The sequence below is a fragment of the Gadus chalcogrammus genome, chromosome 16, assembly GCF_026213295.1.
Source record: "Gadus chalcogrammus isolate NIFS_2021 chromosome 16, NIFS_Gcha_1.0, whole genome shotgun sequence".
Classification (NCBI taxonomy): domain Eukaryota; kingdom Metazoa; phylum Chordata; class Actinopteri; order Gadiformes; family Gadidae; genus Gadus; species Gadus chalcogrammus.
Genome location: NC_079427.1, coordinates 28317750 through 28331860, shown reverse-complemented (window position 1 = coordinate 28331860; position 14111 = coordinate 28317750). Strand labels below are relative to the sequence as shown.

Sequence of the window (14111 nt, the reverse complement as noted above, 5' to 3'; positions counted from 1 at the left end):
TATATTATATATATAATTATAATATCTTTGGACCATAATAAAGTCACATGCAAATTAATTGCATTTCATAATTTTTATTTAACGATATGCAATAGTCTGCAACTTCTATATCACACCACATAAGGAATAAGCATTGAGGAATAGCTGTCTAAGTTAATTTGAGAAGACATGTATGATTTCATGACAAATTCACAAACTGTATTGCAACAAGTGCAGTCAAATAAAAATATTGTCTTTTCTTCAATTTCATTAACCCAGAACAGTAGGAAACTAACAACAATTTGACCATAAAAAATGCACATGCAAAAAATAAACATACAGGTCTCTAACAATTTCCAGATCGCACCACACAACCAAACTTGTTGTTTCAACATAAGATTTGAGTGTCCATGCTGCCTTGAAGAAATTGTATGCCAACATAACTGACAATAAGTCAACTTAAATAGATATTGCTATTTGACTCAACTCCATATTCAGTCCATATTACTTGAAACCGTTAGATGTATGTTTTAAATAGCATTATAAGTAACAGTTTTTTGTTGATGCAACTACAAAACTAGTGAGTTGTAGTGATGTTATGGTTTGCGTCGAGGCATCGGGGCGTGTGTCGAGTACCTCGGCTCCTCCCCCAGCGAAGCTCCGTATCGAGTAGGATTCACATAGGCGAAATGACGTAGCGTGTGACGTTCGAGGCTTCATCTCTGGCTGTTCCGCGATATGAATAGAATATAATTTATTGTATTGTGTATCTATTTTGCCCGGGATGACTTAAAATCTTTGTCAAATGATTTGTTCTCTACCATGAGCTCGGGAGATATTTATGAACGGCACACTCACACGTATCACTGAAATGACTTTAATTCTTAAACGTCTTGATGTTGTACGAAGCAAACATCACATCATCACAGGAAACTCTTTCTTTCATCATAATTTCATTCACCACTAGGTGTCCCTAGCGTACTCATTTGAAGCTTCGAGGTCGAACCACTTTGATGGTTCATCTGGCTGCTAGGCTTTGACGTTTCATGATCGAGGCATCATCTCGGGACCACTAGTGAGTTGTACTTACATTTATGAACTGATTGAATATAAAGCCCATTGAGGATTGCTTAAATGTATAGTTTGATGTAGCTACAGCAGCCATGATGTAGTAATACGTCCATGCGATTGCTAACCCTTATTAGCCTACCTGTGGGGGGGAGGGGTCAGGTTCATGGGGGTCGCGGATGTGGCTAGCACTAGAATGGTGCTGCCACCATGTGGTGAAAAGAGAAATTGCAACGGTGGCAGGCTGGCAGGCCATAAATAATACATTTTCGTAAGGGAGCCGGTCTTTGGACATGCCTGCTCCAGAGGAACACAGGATTCATGGCTTAAGTAGGCAACAAAATTAATTAGGCACAAAGGTTGTCTTAAGTGGTAACCTCAGAAAATACCACATGCTGCAGGTTAGATTGTAGAGATGCAAAGTGGGCAGATAAGAGCAGGTGAGTGGTGTGCTGAGGATTCATCATCCCAAGCTTGGTTTTGATTGGTCAATTTGTCCAGGGAGAGTTCTACTTTGAGAGGCTTTCCAGAATTACTTGTTGCTATGGTTGGTTGCATGGTACGTTTAGTTCTAGCATACTGGTCGTTTTTGAGTCAAGAACTGTTAACCAGACAGAACTGCCATGGGAATGATTGGAAATGATGTCCTATAATAATGATAATAGCATAATAATGTTACATTTCTGAGAAGCAGTTAACTATATCTATTTGCCTGCCAAGTTTCACATCTCTAGCATAGAAATGTGATTACAATAAAATACCTACCAACACCTGGCCCTTCGGCCCTGGAGCCCCCCATGACGGTCCAAGACAACATCCTTTGTAAGACAAGTAATACTTTTAATGACACAAGAAGTAGATACAGCATGTGGGGAAAAAGGAGATCAAGTTAATCAATAAAAAAAAGACAATTGAATAACATAACGGTTTACAAATAACTTTGCTATCAATACCAAAGCAATTGGCATCAATCAATACCCAAACATCAACGCTAAAACTCCCATTCAAATCGTTTGGTCCAAACACCAGGTCCCAGATCTAATGATCTCAATGTGAAACAGATAGATATGTTCATATTCGTGATGATCATTCAATGAGAACGTTTGCCGTCGAGGGCCCAGGGTCCTGATGTAACCTCTATGGTTCTCCTAATTCTCCTTCCATGGTTCGGACCAAGACGTAAAGCTCTGCCAAACCGACAACAGACGTGGCGATAACTGCAGCAATCACCCTCTGGAACCAAAGCAAAGGGGTTTATTTGTGTTAAAGAAGAAAACATCCAAACTGTCCACAGTAAGAGGGAACCACTGCACTTTATCCATGACTTGAATGGACATGTACATCAATGACTCCATTTTGAAAGCTGCTCAAACAATGCAGTGACAGGAACTCAAATAGTTTGTGTGTGCATAGTTCAACACACTGAGTAAAGGAGTCAGATGTAATCCAAAGCATACACTGATTGCTGACTCATATCCAAAAGGTTTGGAGAAAGACCTATTTCTAAGCATAATTAGGCATAAGTCACCATTAAATAATTATACATTCAATACATATGCACAAAAACTAAAAGTTGTCAAAGGAAGCGGACATTTTATGCAATGACACCGCTAAAATAAAGTGCTTGAATTTACCGCTGAAGTCTCAGTGAAGATATACTGGCTGCCCATGTAGGAACAGGCAAACGTTGCGGCAACCGTCACCAGGAAGTTTAACACCGTCACAACAGCAGCCTTAGCTGAGCGCACTGCGAACAGGAATGGTATGATAGAAAGTGAATACATTTATACTGCAGTTTTCAAGTGCTTTAGAATGATTGAACATTATAATTGATATAGCATATTCTTACAATACTTGTATTTTAGCTATTACTTTTCCTTCCATGACTGCCCTACAGACAGTTCATGTGCATGTTGGTTGCGTATTGCTCAAAAGACACCTTGCCAGGATGTACCCACAGGATCTCTTCTAGACGACCCACACTACATCATGAGACATTCTTGTATTCTTATAGCCCACTGGGCAACAATGCTTCTCACAGAGACAAAATTACATCGAAGATCCATATATATATAAGATTAAGTATATCTATCTATCTATCTATATATATATATATATATAGATATATATAGATATATATTAGGGACAAACCTTGCATTCCAAAATCTGCCAGTGTTCCATTCCGGTTAATTTCCTTGAAGGTTAAAAGAGAGATATATAATATTATACTTTTAGATAACTACATTTTTTTTATTCCATTAAAGTGGTCAACAGGGATGGCTGACTAAACTTAAAAAAAATTAACCCTGCCAATACCCTATATTTTTTTGAGTAGGTAATGTGCATATTCAAGCAATATCGATTTGGTTACAAAACAAAATATCTCATTACGCATGTTTTCATGTCTCATGCCTTTTAAACCACTTTTTGACGAGCCTGAAGAGTGAAGGCACAATAGTTGTACCAACCGCATGGACAGCATTAACACCACAATTCACAATATAACACAATGTGTGTAACATCGTAATAACTCAACTAACTCAAAAAATAAATAACCATTTCAACAATTCAATTCTAGAAAGTGTACCATTGTGGGGCAATCTCTACAATGATGTTGACCCCTTAATATGACCCTTGAATCTATGTAAATGCATCATACATGATAAATCATGATCATTGCCAACAAACCCATGCACCTGGCACATGGTTGTCATGTTAACAGAAGTCACCTGAGTGTTGACATTACGCGTGATCCTGTGATACTCCTCATTCGCCAGCTTGGCTTTAATCTTCTCGAGTCGGGCCACCAGCTCAGGGTTCTGGTGTGAAGAACATTAGTATCATACGATATAATTGACTGTCATTAGTACTGTATCTATATGTAGTACATATACTATCATTAGTATACGTGTTCGGTATGAGTTCAGATATAACTGCGATACATTATGTCGGAAACATTGATTTACTAAAATAACTGGAGTTCTGAAAGCAACGACACTGCAACACTTAAGGCTGAGGGTTAGGGCAAAGGGTTGTAATGGTATCAAGACTTACCCTCGGATGCTTCACTACCTCCGGCAGATACGGCAAGCTGGTCTCCAACAACTGGTACAGGTAGAAGGGATGCCCTGAAGGCAAAAGGTCAAACTTAAACTTATACGAGTTCTCAAGACACAGCAGGTGATTATACATAAACCTAGGCTGGGTAGCCCCGACAATTATGCCGGCGATTAAAGAAGCACAAGGGTCTGGAGAAGAGCAATACATTTATTTCTACTTCCGATACGTTTTTGCGGGAGCAAATCACAGAGCTGGCATTTCCCCTTGGCGCGCTATTGGCTGGTTTAACACATTGACGACAGGGAAGCGTACTAGGCCCATTGATCACGCCTCTTGTGCTGAAGAAAATGACAGCAGCTTCCCCAGACTAACGTGCAATCTATGATTGAGCTTGGTCTGGCAATAGCCAGACTAACATAAGCCATGATGAGTGAACACAACGCAGCACGACTAACCATTATCTCGAAGACAATTCTTTAGTTTTCTTAACGTCACAAATGAGATCCTGTCCTGATCTCTCTTCTCGACCAGTCCCTTCAGTTCGGCCCGCAGCTCCTCTGGACAGGAGAAGCCATTCTGTTCCAGAAGCTCCGTCAGCCTGAGTCTGACTCCGTCTCCTACCTCAAAGGAGGAAGCCATCGCTGGGGAGGTAAAGAGGTCGCTCCTGGTGACAATGTGGTTACACGTACAGCGTTAACTCTCAAACCGGACGGATGATTGTTTAGGCTCCGGTACTACCGTTCAAATAAAAATCGTTCATATGAATATTATTCCGTTGGATATATCAACTGCTCGTTAGACGCTGTCAGGACGGCTGTAAACAAGGTCGGAGGACACAATTTTCTTCTTCTTCTTCTTCTTCTTGGGGTTTTACGGCGGTTGGCATCCACAACTTGGTGCATTACCGCCCTCTTCTGATCCCGGTAATGAATCAAAACAAAAATATCCAAACACTCACTCATTCACACCTTCTTTCTACTCTATATCCTATCATATAACCCTGTTTCTCTCAAAAAGCCAAACAATACTTTTATACAATTCCTCTTCATTAATCTTAAAATATTTTCCAAAGTATACTCCTGCATACCCAATTCTCTCAATTGATTTTTCATACTTTCCCTCTCCATCCCATAACCACTACAGTACATTAAAACATGTTCCACTGTCTCCTCTACCTGGCACCCCTCACATAATCCTGTGGGGTGTTTTCCTATCAAATTCATTGTTTTATTTAGTGCACTGTGCCCCAACCTTAACCTAATCAATTTGTTCATCCTTCCTCTGACCACTATACCTTATTTTAACATTAACACTTTTTTGAATATTATATAAATATCTCCCTTTCTCCTCACTGTCCCATTTGTCTTGGCACATCTTGTTAACTTTTCCCCATATCAGGCTTTTAACTTCTGCCTTACTTAAACTGATATTCATTTCTACTTTTTCCTTCTCCAATGCCTTCTTCGCCATCTTATCGGCTTTCTCATTTCCCTTCACCCCTACATGAGCTGGAACCCATATAAAAAGTATTTGCCTCCCCTGCTGAACGATTCTCGTAATTGACTGTAGAACTTCATATAACAAACCTTGGCGAATACTTGAATAAAAAGACCTCATACTTTCCAAAACTGATGCTGAATCTGTACAGATCACAATTTTTTCAACTGTACTTGATTCCACCCATTTTAATGCGACCAGCACCCCCAACATCTCCACTGTATAAACGCTTAAATTATCTGATGTTCTTCTATTAAACTCTAATCTTTTTGATGGAACAACTACTCCAAACCCTGTCACTCCTGTCTCAGGTTGTTTGGCACCATCTGTAAAAACATGAACATACTCACTGTACTCTATAAAAAGATGAATATTAAAAACACTAGCTAGGTCTATCTGTTCTCTCTCTCTCTTCTTTATGTCCAACACAAACCAGTCCACCTCTGGCCACACCATCCTCCATGGCGGCATTAATGGATATACCACTGTTGGACTAAGCTTCAATTCACCCACACCAAACTCTTTCGCTATATCATTCCCCACCCGACCAAAATGATTCCTCTCACACTTCCCATAAACCCAGCACTCTTTCAACACTCCTTTTGTGGGGTGAGACTCACTTTGCCCTCGCAGATTAGCCCAATAGTTCCCCATCAATTGTTTCCTTCTCAACTCCAGTGGCATTTCCCCCATTTCTACCTGCAGAGCAGGCACTGGTGATGATTAAAAAGCCCCACTGCATACCCTTAATGCCTTAGCCTGAATCACGTCCAGCTTTCTCAAGAGAGACACTGCGGCTGACCCATACACTATACACGCATAATCAAACACAGATCTAATCATAGCCACATATATAGTCTTTAAAGCTGAACAGCTCGCTCCCCAATCCCTACCAGCCAAACATCTCATCACATTTATTACCTTTTTGCATTTATCCTCAATCTTCCTAATATGGTCTGCCCATGTTACCCTAGAATCAAAAATAACTCCCAAATATTTAAATGAGCCAACTCTTTCCAACTCTTTCCCATACATCCTCAATTTCATCCCATCCTCAATTCTTTTCCTAGTGAAAAATACAGTTTGAGTTTTCTCTACCGAAAATCTGCACCCCCAGTCAAATCCCCACTCTGTCACCCCATCAATTGCAGACTGGACTTTACTAATAATATGCATCACATTTCTTCCCCTTTTCCACAAAGCCCCATCGTCTGCAAACAGAGAACTTCCTATATCCTCTGGTACCTTTGAAAAAACATCATTTATCATGACTATAAACAATAAATGACTAATTACACTTCCTTGGAGAGTGCCATTCCCCACCATATACTTATTTGACAATTCAGACCCAATCCGGACTTGTATTTTTCTGTCAAACAAAAAATTCTTTATCCAGTTAAAAACCCTTCCACCTACCCCCATCTTATACAACTTAATTAACAAACCTTCCTTCCACATCATGTCATATGCTTTTTTCGATATCAAAAAACACTACCACCACTGACTCTTTGTTGGCCTGTGCTTTCCGTATCTCATTTTCAAGCCTTACCACTGCATCCATTGTATGTCTCCCTTTTCTGAAACCACTTTGACAACTTGTCAACAACCCTTTCTTCTCAAGCTCATACGTTAACCTTTCTGTCACCAATCTCTCCATTATTTTACATATGTTAGACGTTAATGCTATTGGCCTATAACCAGTGTTGGGGGTAACGCGTTAGAACTAACGCGTTAGAGTACTCTTACGTTTTTTTCAGTAACGAGTAACCTAACGCGTTTGTTTTGCGAATTCAGTAATCAGTAACTCGTTAATTTCCAAAATAACCACTCGTTACTCCGTTACCTTAAGATTTTCCCTCGATAAGGAAAGAAGGTTTTCTGCATTTAGTCAGATGCTGCTGCCCTGCTCCTGGCATCTCTCTCTCTCGCTCTCTCTCTCTGTGTGTGTGTGTGTGTGTGTGTGTGTGTGTGTGTGTGTGTGTGTGTGTGTGTGTGTGTGTGTGTGTGTGTGTGTGTGTGTGTGTGTGTGTGTGTGTGTGTGTGTGTGTGTGTGTGTGTGCGCGCGCACCTGTGTGTGTAAGCTACGTGTGTTACGGCGGCAAGATGGACGAGAAGATAGCCTTAGATTCCTGGAGGTACGCTCATTATTTTGAGTTACAGAGCGAAAAGGACAAGAAGAACATAGTGGTCGTTTTGAGCACCTTCTTCTCCTACGTTTCAACCATTACTTTGGTGATAAATAGGCTAAAGGTAGCCTACGTGATTGTTATGAATGTAGGGCTATAGGGTCACACGAACATTTTCAGTTCTTCAATGTTTTTTTAGTGCCATGCACTGTTCTTTTGTGCAACGCATACGGTTAAATTGAGTTAAATTTCCAATTCTAAAAGGTTGCGTGCCTACCTGTTAAGCACTTTGTTAGGCGCCTGCACTTGTAAAGTGGATAAGCTATGTGTGACGCACTGTTCTTTTGTTCGCAGCCAATACGGTAAGCTACATTCTGTTAAAATAACTGCCTGTTACCGGAGTATGTTATTCATGGAAGCTGTTCAAATGATCAAAGGATGAATGCCTGTTAAATAAAACGTGCAATATGATGACTGTCTTTCCTGTCATTATGCTATAGGTTCATGATTGATTCATAAACAGTCAGCACTGTTGGTGCATCTAAAGGAGGATGTGTGTTGTTGTTGCGCTAGGCGGACACGCATGCACCCCAAACGCATTTTAATTGTTGGTAACGCACGAGTACTCTAACGCGTTTCTTTTATTTATAGGTAACGTAGTAACGTAACGGATTACTTTTAATTGATAGTAACAAAGTAACCTAACGGATTACTTTCAAAAGTAACGATACCCAACACTGCCTATAACTAGAAGGTTTACCTGGATCTTTCCCTGGTTTCCTAATCGGAATCACCACCGCTTCCTTCCATACACTTGGTAACTTTCCCTCCACCCATATTATAAAGTTCTAACAATTTTTCCATTCCTCTTTCTCCTAGATTTTTTAACATTACATAGCTCACCTGATCTCCCCCTGGAGCTGAGGGCTTTGCTTTTTTAATTGCTCTCACAAGCTCTGCCATTGTAAATCCATCATCTATTTTCTCCCTAGAATCTACTCTCCTAACTAGCACATCAGGATAATTACTCAAAGTAATTTCTCTTCTCCTTCTCCCTTCCACTGTCAACTGATCAACACTGTGCACCTTAGCAAAAGATTTGGCCATCAAATCAGCCTTATCTTTATCACATATTGCAGTTTGCTCCTCTAACGTAATCACTGGGTCCCACTCTCTTCTATCTCCTCCCATCTTCCTTATCATTCCCCACACTTCTCCTACCGGTGTTGTTCTTCCTATCTTACCACAAAACTGTCTCCAGCTTACCCTCTGTGTTCTCTTTGTAACTCTCTTTACCAGTGCCTGTGCCCTCTGATACTCCACCAGACTTTGTGTATTATGCTCTCTTTTGACTTTCTTAAATGCTTTGTTTCGGGCTTTAACTGCCTTGGAACACTCCTCTGTCCACCAAGGAACTAACTTCCTATCCCTTCTACATTTACTTCTTGGAATAGATTTACTTGCTGCAGCAATAATTGCTGATGAAACACTGTTATTTACTGTATCTATATCTCCACTAGTAACAACTGAAACCATAACTTCTTCACTGACCAACTTAAATGTACCCCATTCTGCTTTACTATACACCCATTTCTGACTTCCATTTCCAACATTCACTTCTCCTCTTCCTCCTACTGAACAAAGTAACACATAGTGGTCACTACCTAAAGATTTACCTGTCAAAACCTCCCAGTTACTGATCCCTGCCAAACTTACTGACACCAACGTCAGATCCAACACTGACTCATTACTTGTTCTTATATCCATCCTTGTCCCCCTCCCATCATTCAAACAAACAAGATTATTGTCCTCCATTAACTCTTCAATCACTTTCCCATTCGTGTCTGTATGATTCCCTCCCCACATTGTGTTATGAGCATTGAAGTCTGCACACCATATTATCCTGTGTCTTTCTATACCTTTAATCCTAACTAGTTTATCATTCTCTAACCTTTGACATGGATTATAGTAATTAACAACAACAAAATCCTCTCCCCCTCCCATACCTCCACCACTATATACTCTTGTTCCGTTCCAATATCTAATACCCTGTATGATATACCTTGCTTGATAAATGTTACCCACCCTCCACCAGCCCCTTCACCTTCACTCCTGTCTCTTCTTATACCTACATCAGGGGCGGATCTAGCCATTTTGGGGCCCTAGGCAAAATATAGACATGGGGCCCTCATCTTTGAAACACGTACACAAAACAAATAACCATCCCAATACTCTTAGAATCGCAATAAACCCATAGTGCACTGCCACTCAACTCTCCACAGTAAAATCAGTTTCAGATTTCTCCAGCCTTTGCCAAAATTACATGTTTATTACTCAAACGAGAGAGAGAGAGAGAGAGAGAGAGAGAGAGAGAGAGAGAGAGAGAGAGAGAGAGAGAGAGAGAGAGAGAGAGAGAGAGAGAGAGAGATTAGAATTTCCATTCTCTGCCAGAGTTACAAAATGATCTTGCACTTAACAGAACTAAAATACAAAATGGATATGAGTCTATGAAAACCACCATTTACATTTAAACAGGACCAATGAAAATATTTTGTGTGTGGACAGGAATAACAGTGGCTGTGTGTGTGAGTGAGAGACAGGCAAAGCAGTGGTTCAGTGAGAGAGAGAGAGAGAGAGAGAGAGAGAGAGAGAGAGAGAGAGAGAGAGAGAGAGAGAGAGAGAGAGAGAGACAGAGGGGGGGGGGGGGGTGTTTAGGTGTGCAAGTGGTTAAGTTCTCCATCTTCAAATGTCCATTTTCCCTGTTGCCTTCACCATTTCATGTGAGTAAAACAGTGTGTGTGTGTGTGTGTGTGTGTGTGTGTGTGTGTGTGTGTGTGTGTGTGTGTGTGTGTGTGTGTGTGTGAGTGACTGAGTGAGTGAGTGAGTGAGTGAGTGAGTGAGTGAGTGAGAGAGAGTATGTGAGTGAGTGACTGAGTGAGTGGCAAAGCTCTGTGTGTGTGTGTGTGTGTGTGTGTGTGTGTGTGTGTGTGTGTGTGTGTGTGTGTGTGTGTGTGTGTGTGTGTGTGTGTGTGAGACAGAAAGCATTTGTAAACACAAAGTCCTACTGTTGTCGTCTTCTCAAAAGTCTTCATATCAGAGAAAAGTGGTGAGCAGCAGTATAGAACCCCAACAGCAGAGCCTGTCGCAAGTTCAGCAGCGGCTGCTGTGGCAGCAGCAGGTGTAAAAAATGAAATCAATTTCGGCAGTGTATCTGCAATTCTTTTCTTCTCAGCTTTTTGTTTTCGTTTAGCACAACCACTATCATAATTCCGCCGCTTCATTTTCACAGAGTCGCATCCCTCTGCTTTGGTTTGAAGTACGTTATTTCGCGCTGCGCGCGTTACTACGTAATCATATTCTGGACTAGTCCAATGCACAATGGAGGGGAGCATGTGTGCTGGAAAATTATTATTTAGGCATTAGTTCGGCGTTATGTTGATATTTTTGTTATTTTTTTCTACTAGAAATGTTTTTTTTTTTTTTACTTTACATAAGTAATGGCTGGGGGGGTCAGATTTGGGGGCCCCTAATAAAGACAGATTTGGTTGGGGCCCTAGGCACTTGCCTAGGTTTGCCTAATGGAAGATCCGCTTCTGACCTACATATCCATAAATAACTAAATCTAACACTGGTTTCAAAAACGTTTCTTGAATGCATATTACTTGTGGTTTTCCTCCTAGCATTCCACTATAGCATTCCACTGTAGAATTTTCACCATGGTTATGATGTTTTCTCACCGGCTCCTGACTACTCTGTGTATTTATCTCGGCTACCAAAGCCTCCCATTTTAACCCTTCCATCCCCAAATAATCCTTGGCTGCCTTAGCTATTATCTGTATGCTCGTTGTCTTTGATGTGGAGTCTCTAGTGGAGTTTATCACTGCTGCAACACAAATCACCACCTGCTTCTTATCTACCCACACTTTATTCCTATCTTGCTTCTCTCCAACCGACTCCCTTGTCACTTCACTTCCACCTCCCCAGGCTGCTACCAACCCCTGACTCTTAGCACCTTGCCTCTGTTTTACCACTTTCACTGCCTCTGCATAGGTCACTTTTTCCAACACTTTTACCTTCTGAACTGCAACTTCCTCTTTCATTATTTCACAGCCTCCAAAAGTGACGACATGTTCACCCCCACAACTACAACATTTTAACTTGGCCCCCTCACACTTCCCATACTCATGATCCTCTGAGCATTTCGCACACCTCCTCTTTTCCTTACAGATTTTAGCGATGTGCCCAAATCTTTGACACTGAAAGCACCTCATTGGCTTAGGTATGTAAGCCCTCACATAGAACACAGGAACCCTAGAAATACTCTATCTGGTAATCATTCTCCTTTAAGCTCCAACAATACAGATTCACTCATTTCCTTTTCAGGCCCCCTTGTCATCCTCTTAATACTAATCACTTCTATGCCTTTGGCCACCAAGTTCTCTTTAATCTCCTGCTCCTCAATATCCAGAGAGATTCCTGTTATCACCCCTTTGCAGCGTTTCTCTCTCTGCAATCCAACCTGCACCACCTTCACCACTTTGTTAACACCAACCATTGTTAGATTCTTTGTCAGAACTACCTGAAGCTCATCCGAGCAACCAATCAACAGATTCTTCTTCTTCTTCTTCTTCCTAATGTTTTATGGCGGTTGACAAAAAACTTTTTAGTGGATTACCGCCACCTACTGGTATGGAGTGTAGATCGGGACTTTTACACATTCCTGAATTTTATGAATAAATAAATAAAATAAAGAAATCAAAGAAAAAAACAAAAAAAATAGATTCTCTCTATTAAGCTAGTTCTCCTAAGATACTGAAACGAAAAAGGATTACATTTGTCCTCAGAACTTCTTCGTAAAAGATCCTGTAAATCATAATTCAACTTAATTTCTTTAAGATTCAATATCAGTTCCCTTCTCTCAGCATCATATTTTTGACAATAAAGCATAACATGTTCTAAAGTTTCTTCTTCATTACAATATTCACATCTTCCCGAATTGTGTTTTCCTATTTTAAATAATGTACTGTTTAATCTTGTATGACCAAAGCATAGCCTGGATATTATTGTTTCCTCTTTCCGGGTTCTCCACGTGCTTGTCATCACCCCTACTTTTCTCTGAATTCTGTGTAAGTGTAACCACCTTCCTTTTTTCTCTTCTTCCCGCTGCTTTTGCCACCTTTCTATCAATTTATACATGATAGTAGTTTTCATTTCCGTTTTACTAAAGGGAACCGTGATGGAGGACACCATTTTAAATCATATGACTCTATAAAACGTGTGTCATAGGCAGCATCCGAATACTCATACTTGCCTGCTATATAGTAGGCATTTTGTAGTAGGCCTACGTCACAAATATAGTGCGTCCAAATGCTCAGTACGCATTGTGTAGTAGGCAAAAAGTTTCAGAATGCGTGCTACCGCCACAGTATACAACGGGAAGTCACTACGCTATCCCATAATTCAGCCGGAGTCTGGTAACCGAAGAGGAAGAACGCAGCGGTGAAAAAAAATAAATATCTAGATGGCTGACCCGTTGTGGGTACCGGATTGACTCGGCTGCCAGATCGACTCGGGGTCCTGCGCTTACAGATGACGTATCGACACTTAACGTATCGACATAAGTTTGGCCGTTTCTCAATTCGCGTACTTGTGCGTGCTCGTGTGCTCGTGGACTCGTGAAACGTCATCAGTCGTTGCCCGAGCACTGTTCCAATTCGAAGCACGCATCAAGCAAGTACTGTCGTAAAACCCGGAAGTGTTCTTGATGCGTGCTCGATCTCGCCGTTTCACCGAGCATGCATCGGAGGTGGCTCGTGTGTGCTTGCAATCGCTATAAATCCCAGGATGCATTTCACACTCGCAGCAGTACGATGGCGGAGAATATGGAGAAGACGCACAACTGTAGCTAAACTTAAATATATATTTATATAATATATAATATAATAATAATAATAATAATATAAGATAATATATAAATATATATATATAAAGTCGTGCGTGTATAGCTCATACACATGACAGGACACGCATATCTTTTACATTTTTATTCATTCAGAATATTTACTGGGGCTGAGATTTTGTTTTATATCATTTGTTTATATTGTTCAGTAGTAGTATGCCTAAATGAGGCCGTAGCACAGTTAACGGACGAGCAGAGGTGGTGACGTCATCGAGTCCGCTGCTGTTCCAATTGCAGGTACGTACTCGCGTGCTCGCAAGTCTGTGCTTGAAGTACGGACTTGCCAAGTACGTGCTTGCAAGTCATCGAGTCCGTAGTACGCGTGCTAGGAATTGAGAAACGGCTCCAGAGAATGTCTAATATGAGGAGAATGGGCACTCGCTGGTTAGTTCCGGTTTTCTGGACTGGTTGCAGTGATAATC

At 40.9% G+C, this 14111-nt stretch overlaps 1 protein-coding gene across 1 annotated transcript; it reads right to left on the bottom strand.

The window, feature by feature from the left end:
• Positions 1–1234: 1234 nt before the first annotated feature.
• Positions 1235–4998, bottom strand: LOC130406445 (transmembrane protein 199-like). The gene is made up of 6 exons (XM_056612029.1): positions 4563–4998; positions 4102–4175; positions 3777–3866; positions 3199–3241; positions 2682–2794; positions 1235–2280 (listed from the first exon to the last, which is right to left on the bottom strand). The coding sequence occupies exons 1-6, from the start codon at positions 4744–4746 to the stop codon at positions 2185–2187; spliced, it is 600 nt and encodes a 199-aa protein (XP_056468004.1). The 5' UTR covers positions 4747–4998; the 3' UTR covers positions 1235–2184.
• Positions 4999–14111: the final 9113 nt, after the last annotated feature.